Source organism: Gallinula chloropus (assembly GCF_964237585.1).
Source record: "Gallinula chloropus genome assembly, chromosome: 8".
Taxonomy (NCBI): Eukaryota; Metazoa; Chordata; class Aves; order Gruiformes; family Rallidae; genus Gallinula; species Gallinula chloropus.
Window position 1 is genome coordinate 5,206,298 of NC_140093.1, and position 26,095 is coordinate 5,232,392.

At 45.6% G+C, this 26,095-nt stretch overlaps 1 protein-coding gene and 1 long non-coding RNA gene across 3 annotated transcripts in view; both read left to right on the forward strand.

The window, feature by feature from the left end:
* Positions 1-562: 562 nt before the first annotated feature.
* Positions 563-26,095, forward strand: part of PPP2R3A (protein phosphatase 2 regulatory subunit B''alpha) — a 44,717-nt gene continuing 19,184 nt past the window's right edge. The window contains exons 1-5 of one of the 2 annotated variants that reach the window (XM_084267685.1): positions 563-2,548; positions 16,483-16,740; positions 18,546-18,649; positions 21,236-21,338; positions 23,127-23,201. In XM_084267685.1, coding sequence (XP_084123811.1) covers positions 596-2,548; positions 16,483-16,740; positions 18,546-18,649; positions 21,236-21,338; positions 23,127-23,201 — 2,493 coding nt within the window. In that variant the 5' untranslated portion in view covers positions 563-595. Of the gene's footprint in view, positions 2,549-9,804; positions 10,030-16,482; positions 16,741-18,545; positions 18,650-21,235; positions 21,339-23,126; positions 23,202-26,095 lie in introns of those variants that run through there. The other variant, XM_084267686.1, reaches the window with a different exon arrangement.
* On the forward strand, positions 25,063-25,913 carry LOC311194564. Its single transcript, XR_014617452.1, has 3 exons — positions 25,063-25,312; positions 25,397-25,489; positions 25,648-25,913. It is a non-coding gene; the product is annotated as an uncharacterized lncRNA (long non-coding RNA).

Below are 26,095 nucleotides of genomic sequence, written 5' to 3' on the forward strand. Positions count from 1 at the left end.
TGTGTGGTGGTTGTTACGGTCTGGTGCCGTATGTTTAGTAGAAAAGGCTGCATGTGACACAAATTATGGCTCTCACCTTTTTTTTTTTTTCTTTCTTCTCCTTTCCCTGTTGCAGGGACCTGCCTCATCAGCGTGAGAGGGGAATCTCACAAGCATACTGTGGATTTGTGCCCTGTACGTGCTACTTGATTATCCATCTCTTGCTGCCCTGCCCAACAAAAAGAAAGTTTGAATAAAAGCCATTGCCTTGGCACTCCTGCCTGTGAACTGGCTGGATTTTATGATACCTGCTGGAGATGCTGCCTAGATCACTAGAAATGGAGCAGCTCGTGCTGCACCTCTGATTGGCAAAGCTTTCTGTGTGCAGTACAAGAATCAAGTTGCCTTAAGTTAAACCATATGCAAGCTGCACTAACTGTAACTGTACCACTGATAGCACTCCAGACCTCTAGAGCTTTCCAAGGCAGTAGTTTCTCATGTAGTTTGAGTGCTTTTCTTAAATCTGGTGTGGCTCTGAAAAACGTGTGTGGGGTGAACGTTTTCTCTGAGGTTCGTGGTGAGTTTTGAAGCCTCACTTCCAAGTGTGATCCGTGCTATGGCAGCAACCTACAGGCTCATGGTCACCTCTGTGAACTGCTACAGCAGCGTGGTGATAGACCAGCACTTTCAGCACGCTGTGCATTACTGCACAGGGACTTGCCAAGTGTTTGAGCAAGGAGTTACGTGCATAGTTGCCCACCACAGTGTCTGCGCAGAGCTCAGTGTCCAAGAGGCCAACCTAGAGCATAAAATTCCCATTTCTGAAAATGGAGTTGCCTTGCCTGGAAATGAGGACTACCATCAAATCCTCCCAAATAATCCAAGAATCAAAAAGGGCTCTTCAGTGCAAGCCTCCAGCAGTTTAAAAGACATTACTGGTGAGGCAATAAACCTTGCCAGTGGTAAAATAAAGGAGTTCTCCTTTGAAAAGCTCAAAAACTCTTCCAGTCATGTGGCCTACAGAAAGGGAAGGAAAGTTCGCTCAGAATCATTCAGCAGACGGTCATTTGATTTTGACTTGATTTATGGGCACTTCAATGATGAGAACTGCCCTCCATGTGGCTTTCTGCAGAGTCCCACACCTGTGGAGAAATGGCAGGAGAGCAATGATGTGCCAGAAGTCACCATGAATCCCATGGTTCCCCTCTCCCCTCATTCCTTCTCTGAAGAAAACTTCATTACCCAGATTCTGGAAAAACACAAGCTAGATGGTTCTTCTGGTGGAGATATTAAGGTGTGCTTAGACATCTTGCTCAAGTGCTCAGAGGATCTGAAAAAGTGCACAGACATCATAAAACACTGCATCAAGAAGAAGTCGGCAGCCGGTGTTGGTGGAGGGAACAGCAGCGATCCCCTAGCTAATTCAGAAATGATCTATATGAATCTGATGTCCAGATTCTCTTCATACCTGAAGAAGCTACCCTTTGAGCTCAAGCCACCAGGACACAAAGAAGCTAGTGACTTGGCAGAATTAGTCAACTGCCTTCATGGCTTGCAGCAAACTCCCTTTTCCCCCGTATTCGGAGATGAGCAGCCACCGAGGTATGAAGATATTATTCAGCTGCCATCCTCCAGTGTGGCTCATCTCGGACTACCAGGTAGTCAGGGTGAGGTGACAAGCACCCCTCAGTCCATCCAAACCAGTACTGTGAGCGTTACCTCAAACTCCCTTCACAGCGTCCCGCGGGAGAAGAGCGAGAGAGCTGTGGAAGATGCTTGTGCTCTACCTCAGTCACCAGCCACGGGCCCTTCTGACTGCTCATCTTCCACTGAGGCTCTGTACATCGAGGAGGAGTCTGATGGGGAGAGAACGTTTGGGAACATAAAGAAGGTGGAGCAGAAAGGTGACTGGGAGAGCTTAGAGCGTGGCTACCAGCTAGCTGGTTCTTCTCAACAAACTGCCAATACTAAAGCCAGGGTGGGAGATGGGGAGTTCTCCCATGCTTCTGAGAAAATGACTGCTTTAAAACCAGTTTCAGATTCAGTACTGTGTGGCTCCCAAGCTGATGTCTCCAAAGGAGACCAGGTGTGCAGTAAAACAGACAAGGATGAGATAGACAAACTGCTGCTGGACTTGGAGTGCTTCTCGCAGAAAATGGAGAGTACTTTGAGGGAACCCTCTCTGAAGGAGAGCGAGCCTGCACGTGTGCAGGTGTCTGACTGGCAGGGTAGGCAGGTACTACCTCTGGCTCTTGAACCCAAAAGCAGACATGTTGACCCCAATTCCCCATTGTCAAAAATCATGGAAACAAACGGTCATAAAATGGAAGAGGATGACAAAGCCCTTTTACTGCGTATCCTGGAAAGCATTGAAGACTTTGCCCAGGAACTGGTGGAATTCCAGACAGGCAAAGGCAGCTTGTCCAAGGAGAAGGAAGTGATGCAGATTCTTCAGGAAACTTTGACAACTCCTTCGCAGTCTCTCCTTGCAGGCCAAAAAAGCTGTGCTGGGGCAGCCTCCAGAGACTCTCTTCCAGCTTCAATTCAGCAAGCCCCAGAAGTGGTTAAGGTAAGAGAACCAAATCTTTGATGGGAGAGTGTTACTCACTATGGGAGACATGGGGAAATGGGGGGGGGGGGGGGGAGCAGGGGGGATTATGTTAAGTGATTTGTTGTGCTTTGGATGCTGTAGTGTGGGGTAACATGATCAACCTGGCAGAAACGTGGTGTTTATTTAACTACAAGCGAAAAAAAGGAAACTAAAACCCCTAAGCAAACAAAATAGGCCCTGACATGCAGTTTCCCCTTTGGGCTCCTTCCTTTTCTGCTGGTGGTCCTGTAGGCTGTTTGCTTGTGGCTTAAACGGGTCCTATATAACAGCAGAAAAATGGTTTCTACTTTCTAACTGCATTATTCCTGGGAGCAGGTATTGGTCTGTCTCTGTCCAGCTCCATAAGAACTGAATGTTCTGCCTCTCCCTTTCCCCCCTCTCAGCAGGCTCCAACAGCTTATGTTGTCCTCCCTCATTGCTAGTTCCTAAAGGGAGAGATCTTCCATGGCACAAAGGTTGGAATTGAGGACGATTCCATTTTCTTGTCCTTGTTCCCAGCACATAGAGTCACCATGGAGTCCATGCTGCTTGTATCTCTCAAATGAAGCATGGGTTTTTCCAACAGAAAAGGGGTTTGATGGGAGCCTGCTTTAGAGGGAAGCCAAGGCTGGCTGCCCAGCCCTCAATCCTTTTTCTTTGGTAACAAGTGCCCTATTTTCAAGATAACTCAGTGCCAAACTTCCAAGTGCACAGAAAGTATAGAGGGGGCTTTACTTCCCAAAATCTACCTGCTAAGTAGGCTCTTTAAAAGTGTCTGGATTACAAGTGAGTTTTACCTTCCAGTTAGAGCATGATGTGCACGTCTTCAAAACTGTCCACTTCCTTTAAAATAAGTGTATTTGGAGCAGTTCTGAAAAGGGGATGGTTAGGGTGAGTTTGACCCCAAATGTTGGTGCTGAGAGCCTTTTAGATTAGGCTCTCCAAGTGTTTCTGATATTTCTCTGGTCATCTGTGCATACAGCAAACAGTGAGCATAACCTTGTCTGATACCACCAGTAAGGAAAAGAGGTGGTGTTATTTTTCCTCAGAGTATAGAATTAAGCAGCTCCAAAAGCTCTACAGTCATCTCTTTTATGAGGGAAGAATAGCCATTATATTAACTTAGAAAATTTTCTGTCTTCTGAACTTAAAACAAAAGTGTTTGATGTATCCTGTCACTGACCTTGTGGCAGACTTCCATTAATATTAGAGAACTGGACACGTTTACACTCACATGTCCTGTGAATCTGGTCCCTTACTAACTTCTGTCTTCCTCATTGCCCACCCAGCCTCTTAGCTTGCTCCCAGCCTGCCTTCTATGGATGTATAACGTGCACCCATACTACAAGGCAACTGCTCTTCCACGCAGCAGCACGTCCCTTGCTTTGTGTAGATGCCTAGAACCAAAGGTCATGAGAGAGAATAACTGTCTTGGGGACCCAGAGGAGCTGGAGGAGGGGGCCTGTGCTGAGCGCTGCACAGCGTGGATGCAGCTGGCTCTCTTCAGAGGGAGCTGGCTCTTAGCAGAGAGGGCAAAAGCCTCCTGACTCTATGCTTCCTCTGAAGTTTGTGTCACTTGTACTACAGATGTGGTCACACACTTGGCTGTGGACACAAAGCCCTCTCTAGTATTGCATCTAGGGAATGCATCCCTGTTCCTGGATAACTCTGGATCTGGCTGGAGCTTGGTGTGGGTTCTGATTCAGTGTTTCACGTGTGTGTGAACAAATACATCAAGTGTATGTTCTATTTCCTTAGGGCTCATAAAACTGTTACCATGCAGTTGCATGCACACACAAAACCCCTGGAGATCTAATACTGATGAAAACACAACACAGCTTTCATCTAGGAAGGTTGTGACAGTTTTAATATCCCTTAAATTCTGAGCAATGAAAAAGGAGAGGGAGACCCACTTCAGACCAGCCTGTTTGCTGGCTCAGCCTGTCTGTGTTGAAATCTGCTAACTTGTATCAACACAGACTTTTCCCCTGATTGTAAAATCAATTAGGATTCTCCACAGAGAACAATAGAATTACTTGCCTCTTCATTTTCAAAACCAAAATATTTAGAAACTAGGATATGAATACTCAGAAAGTCCATCAGTTTTATAGAGAACATGATGAGTGCATCGTGCTTCTCTCAGGCAGGCCAGGAAGTGTTGCATCCTTAGAGGCTGTCTGACATTTCCCAGTCTGAGATCCAGTTTTCACAGAATCACAGAATTGTAGGGGTTGGAAGGGACCTCGAGAGATCATTGGGTCCAACCCCCTGCCAAAGCAGCTCCCCAGCTCATATTGCACAGGTTGGTGTCCAGACGGGGCTGGAATATCTCCAGAGAAGGAGACTCCACACCCCCTGGGCAGCCTGTCCCAGGGCTCCCTCACCCTCACTGGGAAAAAGTTCTTTCGCATGTTGGTGCAGAACTTCCTATGCTCCAACTTGCAGCCATTGCCCCTTGTCCTGTCCCCACAGAGCACTGAAAAGAGGCTGGCTAATTCCCCCTGCATTCCATGCTTAAGATACTTATAGACATTAATTGGATCTCCCCTTAGTCTTCTTTTCTGTAGGCTGAACAGCCCCAGCTTAATCAGCCTCTCCTCATAGGGGAGATGTTCCAGGCCCTTAATCATTTTCATAGCCCTTCTTTGGACTCTCTCCAGGAGATCCCCATCCCTTTTATACCAGGGAGCCCAGAACTGGACACAGTACTCCAGGTGGGGCCTGACCAAACCAGAGCAGATGGGGAGGATCTCCTCTTTTGACCTGCTGGCCACACTCCTCCTGATACACCCCAGGATCCCATTGGCTCTCTTAGCCATCAGGGCACACTGGTGGCTCATGGCCAACCTGTCATCCACCAGGACCTTACAGGCCCTGACAACTTTCCTGTATTCTTCCATGGTGCTCAGACCCTTTTTCCACAATTCATAGACCTTCTGCTTCCCTTTGAGTTTACTCATTAGCTCCCTGCTCATCCACGCAGGTCTTTTGCCTCTCTTTCCCGATCTCCTGCTCAAAGGGATGCATCGTTCCTGTGCTTGGAAGAAGCGCTGTGTGAATGCCAGCCAGCTCTCACAGGCTCCCATTCCTTCTAACAGTGTAGTCCACTGGGTAACAGTGTAGCCCACGGGCCACCACTTATCTCTGCACCTCCCAACTATTTGTTTTAAAATTTCCTGTTCTGTGTGCCTGGGTTGTGGTTTTTTATATGTTATTTTTGAAAGAAATAATGAGATGGGGCTGTTGGGATTCTCTGTCCTGCTCTGCAGAGGTGCTGAGTGTCAGGGTTGGCTTTTTTTGGAAGGAAAAGGGTGCTGCCTTTGGAGTAAAATGGTGTCTTATGTAAAGCCCTTGGAAAAGTTGATGGTGGATGTTTTTGCCATTAACCTCTGTGCCCTTGGTCTACCACCTGATCAGGATGCCAGAGTATTTAAATTGGGTTAATGCAGCGTGCTTAGTATTCTAGTGAAAGGACCCTGGGAAGGTCTGTAAGAAACATGCTTGTTCTGTTTTCAGAATCAAGTCTGAGTCGTGCAGGGCTCTCTTCCAAGTCCTGCTTGTGCACTTTATTTTAAGAGCTGTTGGATAAAGTTTGTAAATAATTCTGGGAGCACAGACCCAGACCAGGGTTAATACATGGGTCAATGAATCTAGAAGCAGAGAGTTTATACACTTGATTAATGGTCTCAGACCACCTTGTCTAACCACATATCTTCAATAATAGAGCCTTGAGTCAAGCATCCAGAGACCATTCCCTGCTGCCATGCGTTTCCTCTGGGCTGGCTGGAAGCAGCCTGTAATCCTGCCTTGCCCCAGTGACTGATGGGGTGGGTGCTGCTGGGACTCTGACGTGTACCTAATTTACTGTGAGCTAAAGCACTGCCCTCAGGTTACACATCAAAGCATCGATGTTGCATGCTGCAACAGGTGGCCTGAAGATGGCTCAGTGGAATTGGGACTGATTCAATCCCCTCTAAAGTTAGGGTTAACCTGGCAGCTTTGCAATTCTGCCCCTTCAAAATGCTGCTTCACAACTCTGTGCTGTTGTTTTGCAGAGGTAGCGATACGCTTACGAAGGATCCTCTGTGGAGCATCCAACTGCAAAAGGTGTCTTCTGTAACATCATAGTGTCTTTAAATAATCACATGTTCTCAAAATGCATCCAAAAATGGAAAACTCTTTCTGAAAAAGCAGCTTTCATCTACATTACATCGTTGTTTTGATCAGTTAAGCTATACATGCAACCTGCACTCTTCAAACACCAGTTATGCATCCTTTCTAATCCCAAATAGTAGAAAAGGGATTCCCTCCACCACCACCACCACCCCCATTTGGCAATAGTTATTTCAATAAGTGAAAATAAGCATGTCCTAAAGTATCTCAGGATCAAAGATGGGGGGATATATTAAATCAGATACTGATACCAAACACTTGGCAACATGTTTGTGGCCCATTTGGTACCTTTTTGTAATCTGGACCGATACAGTCTCTCCTTGTGTGAAGTTGATTTGTCTTGAAGTAGACATCTGAAGGTGGGTGAAACAAAGCCTAGCGATACACCTTGAGTTTTTCTGCCTCATTGACTCTCAAACCCAGAAAAAGTCACGCTGTTGCTGGAAAAGTTAATCTGTTTTGAGAACAGTTGAAGCTGGTGCCCTTCTCAGCTCTGCAGAGTGCACTGAGTTGTTGCAGCCTGGCTTTGTGGCACAGCTAAATCCTGTGAAGGTTAAATCATCCCAATCTTTTAGGATGAGGCCTCCACCTTTAGGCACAGGTGAGATTCTTTCTGTGTTCCAAAGGCTAACAAAGGCAATCTGACACCTCTTTAGGTTTGACATCTTTCACCTTCATGCTTTGAACTGGGTTGCTTATAGCAAGGAGGAATTTCTGAGTGTTCAGTTTGTTCAGTGGGTCTGCAGGGTGTTGGTACCAGATTTTTCTGCTATAGCTTTTGCCCAGTTGACTTTGAAACTCTTGATACAAGATTCTCTTACTGCTGATTTCTCATAGTACTGTATCCTTACGCTTTTATACCCACCTTGTGTGTGTTGAGGCTGGGAAGTACCACGCTAGGAACCTACTGTAGTGTGAACAATTAGAATTCAGATGCAGCAAGCCTTCCCTCCAGAGTGCTTGTGTTTTTCCAGGTTACTGGTGGGGAAAAAAATCCCAAACTTTTGGCATCTTTTGTGGCTGGTTAATTTGGGAGTGAAAAGTATGTGGCTGTTGGGGGTTTTTAGTTTTGAGTAGCAGCTAGTCACTGCCAGATTAGTACGTCTTCTCCATATGCATCTTGTAAAGGCTGCTGTAGCTGGTCTGGATGCAGCTGTAGCTGTGAGGGGTTCTTTGGATTACGTTTCCTCTGCAGTCTATAAGCAGGGTGAGAGTTCAGTTGAAGATGAAGTACACTTGCCACAGATGATTTCAAATAAATCACCTTCTGACGTGCTGCTATATGAGATGTGCAGTGTTCCCAGTACAGTAAAAGCCCTGTGGGCTCTTTAGCCACTGCCTTAATGTTTAGAAAAAATAGAGTAAGAAGGAAAAATTCTTCCAAAACTGTTGCATATGGATCTGTGTAGTGCCAGTTCCAGTTAAAACATTCCCACTTGCCCTTTTTCTTTCTTGGGGCTCTTTTTCTCATTCCCATCCCCATCCTGCTGCTTGGTTAGGCACCATATTCATTTGCAGGGCACATGGCAAAGTAGGCTGATGACACTGTAATAACACTAATAATAATTCTGTGGGCTTGTAGCCATGAATGTACATCTGGACTTGAGAGGTTTTTCAGTTCCCAGGTTGTGAGGGTCAGCAAGTGACCTGAAGGGACCCAAACTATGCTATGTGTTTTCATAAAGAATGGGATTCTATGGTCCAGGCTGTAGGACCATGACCTGGTGATTGTGAAGCAACAGGAGAGAAATTGAACTTGGGGCTTTTGATACAGATTTATGAAGGTTTTTTTTTTAAATGTAATTTGGGGGCCACTCTCCTTTAGTAAATGTTCTGTTTAACTGCACGAGAGGAAATCCCTGATGGGAGCATCCTTTTGGATGGGGTGTTTCTATCTGTAGCCCGGTCACATGAAGTGATGCTGCATTTGAATTAACTTTGCACCTTCTACAGCAAACCAGGAAAAGGACACCAGAGTCACGTGGCCAGTAAAAGCTTTCTGTTTGTGAGGCTCAATGAGACCTTTTCATTTCAGATGCAGTATCTTGGTAAAAAAAGAAAGCAAGTCCTACTAGTGTTGTTTTGTATTGCTAAGCTTGGGAAATAAACTAGCAAAGTACCTAGGGCTTCTGTAGGGAAAGCAGGCCATGGCAGTAGGTGTTTGTTCATCCTGTGGAGCAAGGAGCAAGAACCAGATCTAGGCTCAGCACCATTGTCAGGAGAGGGAGAACAGTTTTTTAGTGAGCCTAGATGTAGCCTGAGCAAGAGCTTGAAGTCTGCTTGCTCAGAGAAAGAGTAGACGGTTGTCCACGGAGAATCACTCTGTCTTGTGAGAGTTATGGGAAAAGTGAACAAAAAGAATGATTCATTTCAGCATCTCTATGAAACCATTTTCTTAAGCTCTGGCATTCTAAAGCAGTTCTTATTATCCAAGATCATCCTTATGTGCTTGCTTGGCATTACAGAAACAGATGATTTGCTTTTTCCAAGCCAAGAAGGAAAATTTGATGTTGTTTGACAATTACAGCCTTTGGTCTAGAGTGGAAATTAACGCTGGCTGTCTGCTTCATCACCTCAGAAGCAGGGACCTCAAACCACGAGCATTGCACACGCGGCCTCGGCTGAGAGCGTGTGCTTTAACTCTAGCTGAACCTGCCTGATGGGAGTTTTGTACCTTGGGTCTCTGCACTGAAGCACATAAAGTAAGAACTATTGGGGAAGGTGGTATATTTAGCCACTTCTGCAGCACGTCTAATTTTAGTGCTTGTGGTGGTGGGTGCTTCCTTTCCCATGTTGCCCCTGGCCTATTACAAGCCAAGGACAGATTGTCTGTCATGTAGCCAGTAGGGAAATAGATTCTGTTGTAGATCATGTTTCTCAATTAAAGTATTACAAGAAGGCAGAAGATCCTGGTGGTGCTGAAAGATACTTTGAATATCAGTTTAAAAAGGGAGGTCTGGCTTCAGGAGTAAGATAAAAATCTGTAGTAGTTGTCCTTGTGAAGAGAGAGAAGACATAGTATGTCGAAGCCATTTGCCATTTCTTGCCTGTAAAAATCCAAACCAAGAAAGCAACGTGCTGGTCTTGACGTGGTCTCCTACAGAGCCCTTGTGCCCCTTCTGGAAAGGGCAACATCTGCTTAGGAGCTGACCAGGATGATGATCAAGGAGAGTTCTCTGCGGAGGGACCCAGACTTGGGAGGGGAGCTAGCTTTTCTCGCCAAGGGCTGTGACTTCGTTCTTCCATCTCGATTCAAGAGGAGGCTGAAGTCATTCCAGCAGGCCCAGGTTTGAATGCTTGCTATTTCTATTTCTTTTTCTGTTGCTTTGTAATCTTTTTTTTTTTTTTATTGGATCAGAGAATCAAACTGTGTCCCCTCTAGGCTTGTCTATTTGCAGGAAGTTATTCCCAGCTAGATACCAGCAGGTTTAAAAATAAACCTTCCAGGCTTAGATTGCGGAGTTAAAATGTCTTTGTAAACAAGGGGAAAAAATTAACAGCCAGGGCAGTGATTTAATAGGGAAGAGGGTAGTGTAAGGCTGTTAAATCTTTTCTGTGGCTTTTGTAAGAAAAAGGCTGTTTGTGATCGCTCTGTTCCTTGTTGCATGTGGAACCAGTGCAACGTTCTGCTGTGTTTAATAGGTTGTGCTCTCTACTATACAGATCTGTGCACAGACCAGCCTGCCTGGCTCTGGTGTTTGCAATTTCACCATCACATGGTGTAGCTCTGTGCTGTTTCCTCCTCTCTCTTGGCTGTGGCCAAAGGAGACAGTAGAATCATAGAATCATTTAGGTTGGAGAAGACCCTTAAGATCACAGAGATGTAGCCAAAGAAATGGAACCTGTGCCACGGCTGCAATTCTTGGCAAATCCCAGCTGCTGTACTGGCTTTCTGGGACAACTGGCAAAAGATTGGAGTAATTTATGTCAGGGCACCAAACAGGCAGGTAGCCACCCCAGATTTGCAAGGGGCCACAGTATGCAGAATTCAGCCCATCTTGAGCTTCATCTGCACTTAAATAACCAGCGCCCCAGAGGGGAAGTTAGGAAGTTGAAACGGAGTGGTGCAGCTGTTTCCTAAGGAACAGCTATTCACATCGCTCCGGAGCAAACTGTAACATGTTTTTGTTGTCATGATTTCTGGTGACAGGTTAGAGTACATATATGAGGTTAATCTCTGGAACACGTTTTTTTCGCTCCCTGGAGGAGAACTGCAGGAAGTAATGATGTGTAGTAATAGCTTGGGTGGGGACCATGAGCTATTCAGAAGAGGCTAACAAGAGCCATGCAGCATGGCTAAGTTCACTCTCTGCAGTTAGTGTGATCACCTAAAGACACGACCAGCGTATGGTTTGTAGGGGGAGAGAAGACCTCCCAGTAGGACAACTGGAAAAATTGATAAGCCCTTGGTATGTGAGCCCTCTGCCTGGTCTGGAGTCAGAGCAGCGACCTTCACTGCTGAATGTGTTGGGAATAACCACTCCAGAGCTGCAGATCCAAGGTGAGAACTGATGCAGTCGACAATTGCAGCTGAAGAAAAATGGTCTTATTTCTTCTCTCTCTTCCAGCACCACTTCCCTCTTGCTACCTCCTTGACGTGTGTCACCCCTGTCTTGTGCTGGGCCCCGTAGGCCTTCCCTTGAGCTTGCTTAACTCTTAACACAGCAGAATATCATCCAACAAAGCAGTCTGTTCTCCCCCTTTCCGAGTGGGTTAAGTCTGTTCACAGATGGGTCTGGCAAGCTCTGGAGCTGGCATGTTACACAGTGTAACACTTCTGGGAGTGGAGGACAGAGATGGGAGTTCTGCTTGGCAGCAGCAAGATGCTAACTTTTGTGCCTTGTGGGGCTCTACCTCATGGTTTGGGTGCGTTTAGTATTAGAGGACCTGAGAGTAGAGGTAATTGGATCCACTAAGATCAGAAAAAGTGCTAGGGGGAGGAAAGGTGGTGATAGGGAGCAGAGAGGTGAGTTAATGGTAGTTTGTGGAACTAGTAGGTGTTGCCCAGGAAAGCAAGGGACAGGAAGATGTTTAGTAAAACCTGTTTGTCTTAAGAGCTGTAGGTGTCAGTGCTCATGTTTTGCAGGACTATTTATGGAAGGATCAGAGAGCCTTCCAACGTGGCATTGGCAGGAAAAGAGGTAGGGAGGTCTCTAATCCAACCTCTCCTGTAGGAAGACTATTCCTACCACTGGGTCACATCAGTACTGGCTTTTTCCAAGTCTTGAAAACTCCCCGAGGATAGGGATTTCCCCCACCTCTCTCCAGTGGCCTCTTGTAGGCTGTATTACCCTGTTAAATTCACCCCCAGAACAACCTTCCCAAGCTGCAGTTTATGGCTTTTGGCCCTTTACACCATGTACCTCTATAGAGCTTGGCACCACTGTCTCTAACAAAGCTGTAGGCCAGGATTAGCACATCCCTTTAGTTTTTTCTTTGCCCAGTCCCTTGCTCTCTCCTGCCATCTGCTCCTGACCCTGGGTATCTGAATTGCCTTCTGTGGATCTCTCTCTGGTCTCTCGCCATCCTTTTTGAAATGAAGGCCCCAAACTGGTCACAGGAATCCAGATGCAGCCTCACTAGTGTCAGGCAGAAGAGAGAACTTCCCACGTTCTCCTGAGCCTCCTCTTGATGCAGCCTGGTCTGTAGTTTCCCTTGTTTGTAATCAGTGCTGCTGGCTGGTGTTCACCCTGGTGCATGACACCTCCTTCACGTCCTGTTCAGCGGGGCTTTTGCTCAGGGAGCAGATTCCCAGCCTGAGCCCAGGCTTGGGGGTGCTGTGAGGTGGGGGAGAGCTTAGGGCCTGAGCTAACCATTGCATGAGAAAAGGCACCGACACCTGAGGTTCTGCTTTTAGTCATGCCAGCCTTCCCCCTAGGTAAGTGTCATCTGCAAATCAGGACAGATGAGAATGGGGGGTCTGAGGGGGAGTGGTGGTGTTCCCTGTTCTTATGTCCCAGTTAGTTTGGCTGCACACTGGCTGGTTTTGCCAGGCAGTTTTCAGGGAAGCATTTGGGGTGTGTGCTGCAGCGTATCAGCCACAGGAAGGGCATGGGTAAGGTCTACAGGCACGTTAGTCAATGGAGGTGTGCAAGGTCTGTGTTTTCAAAACTCAACTGGGTAAGGTCATGAGGAACTTGATCCAGCCTTAGTGAACACTGTGTCCCCTCCCACCTAAATCCTTTTGTGATTCTGTTTTGCTCATGCAGAGTTTGCTTTCATTTTTGCTTTGCTGCAATTGCACTTTATTTCTGCTGGTGAGCTTACAAATTATAGCAGGAAGGATTCTATCCAGGTCCAGAAATGCATATTCCCATAGCCTTTCCTCTTGGTGCTGTTGGGATCCCTGTGCAGACAAACCTTTGCTGTTCATGCTGACCTTAAAGATGGGTAAGAAAAAGCAGTGAAAAAATACCATGATGGGGAAGGGCTTCAGGGAAGGAAGGGAGTAGAAAGTCTTGTGTGATGGATACAAAACAGCTCTGGAGAACTGATGAGCTTTGAGTGTGGCTTGTGTCCAGTTACCATCAGAATTCAGTAAGGCAGGAACTGTAAAAAATGGAAGGAGACATGAAGTCAGCACTGAGGACTGTGAGAAACCAGTCTGAGTCACTGTACCCTAGAAAAGAGGACTGCAGAATCCCAGTTGGGAAAAACCCCCCCAAGAAACTGGTAAACTTCTTATCTAGGATCTTGTTGGAGATTGGGGCCAGGAGAAAGGAGCAGAAAGTATCTGAGCAGTTGATGTGATGCTACTTCCTTCTGTGGTGTTTTCTGCTGGGACTGGTGAGTCCCCGAGCTGCAGGTCTGGATGGCAGAGGTTTAGTCTCTGTGCTGTGTTTATGCAGTTACAAAGAGGCTGTAGTTCTGCCTGGATTATTTATAATGCAGATGTCACTGTTTCTGGCTATAAATAAATTGTACGACTGGCACAAGGTGATACAGTGGGCAGACAGATTTTAGTTGATGTAAATTAAGCTATGCTGTAGAGCAGGATTTAGAAATGGGCTTTAATATCACTTTTTAGCAAAATAAAACCAGCTAGTGTATTGGTTATTGGTAACAAAGCTAAAGAATTTACTTTGGTATTTGCAGTTTCCTTTCCTAGTTGTTCTTTCTGGTTGTGCACATCCCTGTTGAAGTGTCCCAGGAAGCAAACAGTCTTCATGATCAGCTTTTTGCAAGGAGTTTTTATTTTTCCCCAGAGAGTTGCCACAGAATTTCCCCTGACAGCACTTGATTTTTTTCACAAATAGTGGTAACTGGCTCCCTGCTGTGCCCATAGTGGTTGACATCTGGTTCTACCCATCCCAGAGTATTAACTTGTGAGGCTGTTCTAGGAAACAGGCTCTTGAAGAGCCGGTAGCATGTGGTTGATTTCTTAGCAGTGTTGTAGGCAGCTCATTTCTTGCATGAGAAGGAAGAATAAGAAGTTCAAAAATGTTCTGTCTGTTCCTGAAGTAGAATCTTCAGAAAAGAAGCTGCCCTTGAGCAGTGCTTCCAACTCAATTACCTGGGACTGAGCAGGACTTAGAGAGTCAGTCTTATTGGGAAGGTCAGCTGCAAGCCCGTGGCTGAACTGGCTCCCCATTCTGAAGCTTAGCAGTGTTTCCTGTGTTTCTCCTATGGATGTCTAACCTTCTGGCTTATGTTGTGGATCAGGAAACTAATGTAGATTCCGGGGTCCTGACTTGTGGCTTATGTGAGCTGAGTGTTGCTGCCTTGGGCAGTACCTGAAGGACAATGAGTTGCTCTGTGTTTTCAGAAGGTGCAGCTCAGGGCAAAGTAGGTAAGTTGTGTTACAGACAATGTCATCAGCTCAAGTCTTATGCTGTTTCAGGAGGAAGACAATGGTGCAGCCCTGTTGTGGTGGCCAGCTGGGGATGCCCCTCTGCTTTCCAAAAATAAAAATAATTTCTAATTTTATCATTCTTTTGTACTGCAAGGGAAGGGGGTGTATTGTTAAAGCAGTGTCTCTGTCCTTGGAGGTAATGCATGTTGGTTTCCTTACTTCTGGCTTGTGGACCTTTTTGTTAAACTTGAGTAATTTCTTCTAGCTGCTCACAGCCCTGATGGGTAGGAGTGTGTGTGTGCATTGAAGAGATGAATGAGTTGTTATAACCCATTTCTGAGAAGTGGGTCTTGGAGACAAACTGGTGTTAAACCCTGTTCTGGACATCAGGTGGCTGGAGTTGGCACCACACCTCATTGTGTGTTGTGGCTCAGCGTTGTTTGTATGAATATGGTGCTGTGAGGGACCCCTCTGCTGCAACCCAGAAAGTGAAAACTGCTGTGTAGAGTTGGGTTGTGGCTGGAAAAGTCACTTAACTAGGCTGGGCACATGGGGTGGGAGGCAGGTTGTGGAGGCGGAAGCAGTGATGTGTATGAGGAGTCCCTGAAGCCAAGTTTCTAGCTTGACTTAGACACAGAGGTGCAATTCGCTAACCCACGATGTCCCAATCATTTGGAGGCTTCTTGAGAAGGGCTGTCTCAGGATGATTGAGTCACCCCTCTGGCTGAGCCTCTCTTACTGAAGCAGGCAGCCATGGCATCTTCATCTGCCTCTGACACACAGCTGTCCCAGACCCACTCAACCTGAGTTTTGCTTTTGTTACTCCACTGAGTAAAGAGCAAAAGAATGTCAGGAGAAGTGTTGTCTTCTGCTGACCCATTGAGCTGCCACTCCTGAAGTGAGTCACCAACTTTCCCTGCCACCTTTTCCGGTCCCCTCCTTGCATTTCATGCTGGGACAGAGTAACTGGGACTGGTGCACTATTCTAAAATGCAGGCAAAACAGGGTTTAAGGAAGCTTCTAGAGTTCTCCTTTTCACCTTCTGAGAGCAAATCCATGGCAAGCTGACATATTCAGTACGTGTTAAGAAGGCGGCTCCAAGTTCCTTGACAATAAGGCAAAGAGTTTAGTCAGCTCATCATATATGTTCTGATGTATTCAGTGAACTCAGACTTGGCTACTTTATCCTAAAACTGGTTTGTTTTGAAATAGAATAAACAAAATGAAAGCTGCAGCTGTATTTACTTGACTGTTGCCTTATTAGCCTCTTATCACATACGTTTTTATGTTAATAACTCTTGCATTTGAACCCTTGTGCAATACACAAGCCTGTTGCCTTTTCCCAAGTGTGTATTCATGGGGGAGTAGGGAATTTGTCATCCCCTGACCTTCTACCAGCTGAATTCTGCTGCTTATAGTGTAAGAACTTCCCAAAACTTAAAAAATATTCTGCCCCTATGTCTGAGAAATTGTTTATTTTAGGATCTTGTTACTTATTTAAATACAAATGCTGCCTTTTATGAAGTGTATTTTGAGGTATGGAGAGAACTGGAAAATTCCAGATATCCGTTAGAAAGGTGATCTAGTGGGGATCACCATCTCAGCCATCTGTTTGTGACAGGAGAGGAGTGGTGGGATGGTAGAGCTAGTGAAGGAAGAGCTGGTAGGCACAGGAGAAGATCCCTTTCAAACAAGTAAGTGGAAAGCCTGCTTTGCATTCCAGATTTCTCCTCATTCTTTCAGCAAATCATGTAGGTGCTGAAACCTTTGGGTGCTTTACCTGCAACAGGACTCTTTCAGCTTAAGACATGGGGTTTTATTCCTGTGCTGTAATTCAACTGCTGTTGGTTTTTAAAGGTTTTTTCCTAATCACTGGGAGTGTAAACTCTTTTCTGCAGCTTGGCATGCCGTGGCATTAAGAAGTGTGTGGTGTTCATTCTATTTTCAGGTTCAAAGTAAACAAGAGAAGAAACCTGGAACTTCATCCCCGGCCCCTTTGAACTCTGCGGTTAGCCCTTGCACTCTTCTGCCTGTGAATAAAGCCACCAGCAGCCCTTTGTCCATAAACATTCCACGTTTCTACTTCCCTAAAGGACTTCCCAATGTCTGTGCTAATCATGAGGAGGTTATTGCCAGGATTGAAGAAGCCTTTACGGAGTTTGAAGATGAGAAAGCAAACATCTGTGAAATGGGGAAGGTTGCTAAGGTAATCTCCAGGTCTTTCGGGTTTTGGAGAGGACTAAAGCTAACAAAGTATCTCACAGCTATTGTTTTTAGTGACTAAAGAACCTATATCCTTTGTTTTAAGTGGGTTTGTTTAGATCAAGAAATGAGTAAACACCAGTGGGCTCAGTTTGCCATTTGTCACATCTGAGGTGTGTGTTCTCTCTGGCTTTGGTTTGGGAAACGAGTCTCTTGGATTTCTTGGCAGATGCAAATTGCTTTTTTTTTGTTGTTGTTCTGTTCCTCCCTACTTGTAGGTGGCCTCTGTGGCTTCAGGTAGCACCAGCCCCCCTCTTTGTAGTTAGCTGTCCCCTGATCTGGATGTGATCTATCTATACTGGTGTGGTGTTGTGTGAGGAAGCAGATTCCAACCTGTGCTGAGTCAGCCCCTGAGATGCATACACTCAATATCCGTAACACAGGAGGCAGCAGACTTGGAGTTGTTACAGTCTGCTAATGAGTCCCTGGCTTCAGGGAACTAAACACAGCACTTGTGTGGGAGCACAGTGCAGATGGGTGGTTCTATTTTTCTCCTCTTCAACCGTGGTTTTTAGTAATGCTGATCTAAACCGAGCAAGTTGTCAGACACATCTCGTGTGTTTGGCTTGCCCTGAGCCTATCTTTGGCACTGCAGGCTGAGCAGTGATGCTCTGTCCAAGGGGAGTACTCATTTTTAAAGGAAGATTTCTCTGAAAGGAGAGGCTAGGTTGGGTGTTTGTGTTCAGAAGCATTGAGTGGCATTATTTGTAAGCCAGCTTTGAAAACAGAAACAAAAAAAAATCTTGTTGGAAAACAGAATCTGTGATAACATGGGCAACGCTGTGAACAACCATGTTCAAACTGGAAGAAGTGGGGAGGTGGTGTGGGAGTGATCTCTGCCTTTCTGCTCTCTGTGCCTGCCCACGTGAATGTGCTCCATGCCTGTGTTTAGCTGTTGAAAGGCTTGCATCCATTCCATGGGGTCACTGGTAACGGTACTGGTTTGGGGGGTCTGAAATAACTACTAAACAAGGAGAACAGCAAAAAGTACATGTCATTCCTTCCTCGGAGCTCAATGCACGTGGGAGTGCAGCCACCCGGTGCAGGGCTGGCTGAATCCGAAAGCAGCCCCTGTGCTGATTGGGGTTCCTGAGGAAATACACAGGCTCAGGCAAAAAATTGTGAATGGACTTGCTTGATAGAAGAGGCAAAAGAAGCTTTGTGGGGAGAGCAGCAGCGATGCCTTGGCTGCTCCTTCAAAATGCTTCTCCTGTTTGGTGGGATCTCTTTCTTACCTGTGCCTGGCCTGAACTGGCTGCACTCCCTCCAAGGCACGTGTTTTGCTGTCTTCTGATACCACAGCTGGGAAGATCTTTGTGGTAAAGAGGAGGGTTTGTGAAGGTGTCAGGAATGTTTAAAGCCGTTTTCAAGCCTGTCTTTGAAGCATTAGAAGAGTACAAAATGCTGGAGCCCTCATCGATTATCGTTCTGAAAGCTGGCAGCTTCTGCACAAGCTAGTTCAAAAGCTGTGTACAGGGTGTCCCTTTGCTGGCATCAGCCTCTCTCTGTTCATGTTTTCACTTGCTGTTATCCTGCTGTGGGAAAATGGGCTGTTCTGGGTGGAAGGCGCCGCACTGAGAACTACGGGATGGGAATCTCTTCACCTTCAGGCTTTTAATCATTAACTGTCTGGAATGAGAGTTGAAGTTCCCTTGGCCATCAGTGTGAAGGCAGCCCATGGTGTTTAAACAAGCAGGCTCTCCTTGTGACTGCTGTTGTACCCCTCTTTGTTCTGGTGTTTCGTTACAGATATGTGGCTGCCCGCTCTACTGGAAAGCACCAATGTTCAAGGCATCAAGAGGAGAAAGGACAGGAGGTGTGTCGGTGCACTCGTTTCTAGCTGTGTGGAGAAAGTGAGTACAGCAAATGCAGAGTCCTTGCCCTGCAAAAAATATCAGCCTAACATGGAAGCCTCTTTCTATTTTCCTTCCTCCAGACTCTTCAAATTGTTGTCTTTTATTTAGAAGAAAGTAAATGGCTTGAAATCTCTATCAGCTTCAATTTCCATCCCCAAAACTCCCTGAACACTGGTTTCCATGCTGCATGAACAAACTTTGGAACAGTTTTATAGATGATTCAATGTTTTGATCTGGTTGGAATATAAAATATATTATCAGGTCCCCTAGAAATGTATCAGCCTTTCATGAGAGAGCTGATAGATGTCAGGATGTTGGATGTATTTATCTGAGGCCATGCTGCTACTGCAGCAGTGCTCTAAGCATGTGCCATTCGGGAATGGGGAAAGGAGCCCCATGGCAATGTTATAGGACAGGAAGAAGTAAAATCAAGAAGCATCATGCAAGTGGACACTCTGGGAGCTTTAATGGCTATTTCCTTCCTCAAGCATGCTGTGTAATAAGCCCGTGGGGTTTGACAGTCGCTTCCATATACTGTTGAAAGTAAGAGCTCTGGGTATGTAGTGCTTGGAGTCACAGATGGGAGATGGAGACTGGCTCTCTCCCCTGATCCTTTTCCCTCCAGGCTAATGTCAGGCTTCAGTCTGCTTTGTGAAACACCTTGAAAAAGTCTCCATCTCTCATCCAGAAAGAATTCCAATTTTTGACCTATAGGTTGCTCTTCAGATTCTTAGAGCAGCCTTTAACCCTGAGTTCCCAAAGTATTTCCTGCGATAATGTTGTGAAAACTGGCACAACTGCAAAAATGTTATGGGTGACTGCTCAGTGCGTTTTTCTTGACACAGGCAACATTTTTTTCCTTAGGGTCCTCCAATTACTCCTAATTAATCCCTCATGTATGATACCACATATTTTCACTCCTGATTTTCACATCCTTTGGATGTTTGCAGTCTGTGGTCATGTCCCTCTTCTGTATTCTTTAACCACGCTGTTTCCAAGCCAAGTTTTGTATGCTGTTCTTCAATTGCTCTTCTAGGAAAAAAACTTTTCCCTTTGACAGTTGCAACTTTTTTTTTTCCTGGAAAGACAATAGGAATAAATGTAGTTTTCCTGCTAAAGTTAAACTCCAGTTACCTGAACACAGCCATCATTTCAAACCTGTTGTCTTTGGTTGCTGAAGCCTGTCTTCACACATCTCAATAGCTGACCTGACTTCTCAAAATGCTGCGTGCTAGGGAGCTAGCATGCCTGGGAGCTGCTTTGGCAGGGGGGTTGGACCTGGTGATCTCTCAAGGTCCCTTCCAACCCCTATGATCCTGTGATTCTGTGCTCACTGATCCCCTCTGAAGTCAGTAGGAATTGCTGGGTATAGGAAACTTCTGAAAACCAGATCTGTCGTGGCTTTGGGATTTGCCTTTACGTGCCTGGGTTTTGTCTCTGGGTGTTATTAATTTGTTTGGGTTTTTTGAAGCTAAAACTTTTAACATTTCTGCATCTGACTTGGAACGTATCTGTTAATTGACAGTGTGATACGAATGTGTAGCTAATAGGATTGCATGTCAGCCACTACATCTTCTCTTTTTTGTAAGAATTACTGAAAACTAAACCAGCTCTTTCTCTGAAGTTTGCTTTGATTGGGTGGTAAAGCCAGAATTAGTGGCAAGCCAGTTAGTGTCACCTTTGCAGGAAAACTATGGGCATTTCTGTCCTATTTCGGTGTAAGTTCATAGTTTCAGGAGAGGAAGGGGTGAGTAATCGCTCATGGTAAATAATTAACAGTGCATTTGTGTTTTCACAATTATTTAATAACACAGAGTAACTTTCTGAGTCATTTATTGTTTCCGTTATCTGAATATTCTCTTCCCTTAAGGTATTCAGTAATCATTTACTAAATGCCATGGGGGCTCTGTTTTAGTAACTATGTCTGTTTAGATTGATGTAAATAACTGTGATACTGTTGGCCAGTGTAGTATTTTGTATTAGAAGGAAGCTTAGACAAGAAGTGGTGTCACAGATACAAACTGTCAACCCAAGGAGAGAGTTTACATGTTTACATGCTTCTGTGAATACTCAGTCCCACTGATTCCTTCATTAGGCTCTTCTCCGGTGTGCAGCAGCCAGCTGTGCTGTAATTAATGAGATGCTCCTTTTTCCCTTCTGGGGAGTGATTTTTGATGGCTTGAAAATTTAGTTCCTGTCGTTTGGCAATACTGAAATTCAGTAAAGGATTAAACTGGAGAGCATGTCTCTGTTCCAGCATCCCATTAGGCTGATCCTATTGACTTGAAATGAGATCAGTGAGCGTGCAGCACTCTGAAAAGTCAGGCTGCTTACTGAAATGCTGTGGGATCAAAACAAAAACAGCCTTCAGTAGGAAACCTTGTTTAGCACAGTAAAAGCTCTACTGGGTTGAAGTACCTTAGTGCAGCTGAAAGAAAATGGGTGCTGGTAGTCTGAGGTCACCTTTGCGTAACGCGCGGTGTGGATGTAACGTGTGGTGAGGCGCTTCCTCATCCATCTGCAGTTTGTGACTTGTCCTGTGAGGTACAAAGTGGTTGGAGTGACTCTTAATCTCTCTCACAGAGTCCTACGTAGCTGCCATGACGATGCATCCAGATTCACGTACCTTTTAGCGAAGCCTGGCTGTGACTACCTACAGCAGGAGGACTTCATTCCACTGCTTCAGGTACCTGCAAGGGCTTAGCAGGGAGTGGATGGGGGGAGAGCGCTGTGCTTGCTGCCTAACAGTCACTGTCACCTCTTTAAATGCTTACCAAAAGCATGCAGAGCTTTGGCTTGAACAGCACCTGGGTGGGATTTATTTTGGAATGAAATAGAAATAAGCATTTTAAAGTGGACTGTTTAGCTTAAGTGCTAAACATCTACATGTCTTGCCAAGGTCACTGGGGATTGTCAAAGCTTTATTTAGTCTCTTGTAGGTTCATACTTATCAGTGCTTGGTAACCAGACTGAAATCTGCCCGATCTCTCTAGGTAGCTGTTGGGAAAGATGCATGGCACTTACGCTCAAACACAAAGTAAAAGCTTGTTAGAAAACTTGCAAAAGTGGCTTGACAAGACCATGATAACTGAAGGTGTCTAGCCAGGCCATGGATGCAGTGTCACATGGAGATCTTTGAAAAATGGTGTGGTTCCAATTGTTCTGTGGGTGCCTCTAAACCTGCTGGCACACAGGTCTGATTATTCCCCTGCCCCTGATATTCAGCCTAAATCTGTGTAAATCCTTATTTCTTTCTTTTCCTTATACTCATGTGAGACTTTTAACAAAGCAAAGAGTTATTCTTTAATTATTTGTGGCCATTTGGGCAGGCTGTAGATAGTTTTTAGGGTTTCCTATAGGGTTTTTTTCTACAAATCAGGTCCATTTGCTCCTCTGATCATCTGTTGATACTTTTTTCTGAGCTTTTCTGCATACCTCTAAATTTCTCACAGCGTGTTGCCCTCTCAGCAAAACTTCTGTTGGAGATGCTGTGTTGGGGAAAGATTTTTGTGTCTGCAGTGGATGTTTCTGTGTCTCAGTAAAAACTGGGACTGCAGTGGGTGAATTTTTTCACATTCCTTTTCATCTGTCCTCCACTGGGCACGCTGCTGTTCCTGATGGATTGCAGCTCTATGTTTTGCTATCACTGCAATCGAAGGCGTGTGCAAGCTTGTTTGTCAGTCAACTGGAGACAGGCACTGTTACATCATTCTACACCACCACTTAGACATGAAGTTAGGCAAAACTTGGTCATGTTACACCCCTGAGGGTGCTGTGTCCACTCTACCCCTTTGCTGTATTATGGCGTAGACAAGGCAAAACTGTGACTGCTCAGTTAAAGGGTAGAGGAGTCAAACATGTGGAAATTACAGACAGGATCTGAGCAGTTTCTCTGGGTTTTTGGTTGTGTGTTTCTTGGCAGGTTGGGTATCATGATCCAGTGTCTGGCTTAAAAAAAGCTGATCCTGAGACAGGAGAGGCCCCTCCACTGTGTTCGAGTAAAAAACACAGGTTATATCTCTGCTTTCTGAAGCTCACTAGAGCTTTCACTGCTTTGGAAGACATAAAAGGGAAGCCTAATCTTTCAAGGAATGCTTATTTCTGACACCCAGCTCTAATAAATGTTATCTTCAATGAATGGAGGAAAAAAGATCTTGGAGAGGAGATAGTTGCATGGTCAACTAACTAATTTTTTGTCTCGTTCAATGAAAATGAGTTTTCATCTGCTCACTAACTCTCTTCCTTTGTTTTTCTGTCCTTAAGTAAATCAAAATGGCCCAACAGGTGCGTATTGCCCAGAAAATGTATTCTACTTCTCATTCTAGAAGGTTCACTTTCTAGATTAAAAGACATTGTTTCAGTTTTATTGCTAAAGCTGCAAATAACAGTTTCAAAAATATTGGTTTGTAAACCCAGTAACTTCTAAACATAAAATGGGGAAGAAAATCTATTTAATTTTGGTCTTATCTTGCAGGATGTGGTGGAAACGCATCCTGGCCTGACGTTCCTGAAGGATGCTCCAGAGTTCCATTCCCGCTACATTACGACGGTAGGCTGGCTCTCTTAATCTCCTCTGATGCTGCAGTTCCAACCTTCCCTCTGTGACTCTTGCTGTTTCCATCAGCAGATCCTTCAGTTATTTCAGAAATAGGTGGTTTTAGTATTGCTGGCAACGAGTTGCTTTAAGAATGCCTTCCAAGGGAAAAGTGAATCTGCCTGTGTGTATGAGAGGTTATTCAAAAGGTTAACAATGATTCTTTCTGGTCTTAAATCTATAAAACCAAGGTTTTTTGGCCTTTAATCCTGATGAAGGAAGATAAGTTCTTCTTTGGTCTTTGAGAGCTGCTAAGTTACCCAAAATTCTGCTGGGCTGTCAAAACGTGGAAGGATGTATGTATGAAGATTTCTGTCCCTTAGGCGTGGAGCAGAAGGCTCCTTGGGCTCTCCCATCCAAGCCTCCTGCCTTGTGCTCTTGCCAGAAAGCCTATCTGGTGTTTGTGAGACTGAGCTTTTTGGGGGGGGCTCTGTTTTGTTGCGTAGCTTTGTTTCAACTTTCAGTCACCAGTTAGACTGGTACTTTACCTGAACAAGTCTGTACTTTTGTTAAGCCTTTACCTTGCTTTCTGGTGGCTACAACTCATGATAAAATGTGTGAATATCAGGATGGTTTATCTCTGCAGCTGTAACAAAACCCAGTAATGACAGACCTGATGGGTGCTGCATCCCAGCAGGGCTCAAGAGCTTAAAGTTTCTCCTCTGTGCTTGCCAGGGTCTGCGTGGGGGCCAGCTGCACCACATGCTGTCAGCTGGGAGGTTACTGGCAGACACAGGCTCCTTCCTCTCCTGCAAGGACCAGATGGCAGAAATACACTGTTGTTCTGGCAAATCCTGAACTGTCACATTAAGAGCTGCTTAAAATGTAAACCAAGAATCAATCTGAAGTGTTTAGATGCACTTGAACGTAACCGCGAACATCCGTGTGCTATCACTGTACTTAGTCCCAATGGAGCAACACACCAGATGCACTGAGTGTAGTAACTGGATGGAGTAGTTCTAGCCGTGACCAGGGAATTCCAGGGGTGTGTGATTGGGGGGTGCTGAAGATGCCTGTGGCACTGGTACTTGGCATTTAAAGTATGTGGAAAGGTGAGAGCTGAAGGAGGGTTGCACTAGCATCAGTCTGACTGCAGTCTCAGCAGGGTGTTCTTTGCAGCTGAGTGTGGTGTCCTGGTGCTGGCTGTTGGATAGTGACAGGCAGGTCTGTGCATCTGCCTTTCCACGTTCCTTTTTTCAAGTCACCTGCTGTTCCTGTATTTTTCAGGATGTAGAGGACGAGGGGATAAAGGCAAGAAAAAAATGTCTGTGTGGAGTAATCCCCCAAATGATTGACTTTGGTGTCCCAAACAGCAATTGCTGTTGTTTCTGGATGTCACTGGGGTGCAGTGCATGTTCTGGTCTGAGACACCAGCACTCTGAAGCTGAGGTTCCACTTCTTGAAGTGCAGGCTGCTACTAATAAGGGCAACACTTTTTCCTTCCTCTCACCTTTTCCACAACTTCCCTTGTGCCTGGGTGAGGTCCTGTGTGACCACCATAAAGTGATGACAGAATTGGATATGAAGCTTCTCAGTGCTCCTTGAGACAACTTGTCTTCACAATGCTCCTCTACTTCAGCCTCGAGGCACCCTTACTCACAATGCTCTGACTGAGGTGGCTTGTTCCCAGGCAGCTGAGGAATGGTGCTTGTGCTGGTGGTTGAGGCACGTGGCGTGTAACAGCGGATCTTACAAACCTGTGGTGTCCTTCAGAGTCCTCACTGGCAGAACTGGCAGAGTTCTGGGTGTCTGTGCTGCAGATTCCTTCTGAGCTCGGTGTGTTTGGCCTCAGCCGCATCGCTGAGCTGGAGCAGAATCAAGACTGTGGGAGACAGACGCTCTGTTGGGCCGGGCTGCTCCCATCTGGAGTGGCAGTGCTTGGCCTGTGGCAGCAGTGGCTCTCCCCTCTGACACCAGGAATTCCGATTTCTCACATCTTTCACAGGCAGCTTGGGACTTGTTTCTCTTTAATGTTACAAAGTTCAGTGTTTCTACCAGGAGGTAATGAAAGAAACAGCTTTGTCCTTGGATTTTGAGACCACTTGGATCCTTTTGGTCCCTTCAAGGTAGAGTGCCTTATACCTACTTACAGTTACAGAATGCTGTATTTGCCACAAGTGCAAGGATTACATTTTACTCCTGTGTTACAGATGAGGGCTGTGATAGACACTGGCTTCTGCTGTCATTGCTGGATGCAGCATCACTTGGAGTCACCTGGAGAGCAAGCTAGCACTCTAGTGTGGGTAAGATGTGTATGCATGTCTCAATTTTCTTCCCCCCCCCATCTCTTCACCTTTTAGAGGTGCCTTTTTGGGTACAGCAGGTTGTGCTGGAATCTGTATCAATATCTGCAAGCTGTTGTATTCACAGTGTACTAAACTACTTGTGTTTGTTGCAACAGAGACCGATTCTTGAAGCTGGAGAAGAGGACGCAAAAAATCCCGTGATGCTCCCTGTAAAAGCTTTAAAATGTGACTTCTCCCAAAACATTCTAACAAGGCCCAGAGTTAGCACTGCATGCTGCTGTTGAAAAGCTGAGGCAACTAAAAACAGCTTGGCACAACGTGTTGCTTGTTGAAAACTGCTTCAGCTTAACGCAGCGCTGCCAATGTGAACGTGTAAGGGGAGGATGGCCTATGGGGTTTAATAAAGCTTTGTGGGTTTTTCCAGAAATGGTATTGCTTTTGTTCTTCTATGGGAAGATTGGGGAAAGGTCTAGAACTGTGATCCATCAGTGGTTTGGGTCCTGGAGGGAGATTACATGAGGATAATGGGAAAATAAGGCGGGGCTCCCCCTTTCAAAGGCATAGGTACTGAATTAAGAATAAACAGTCTTCTGTGCTGGGGGA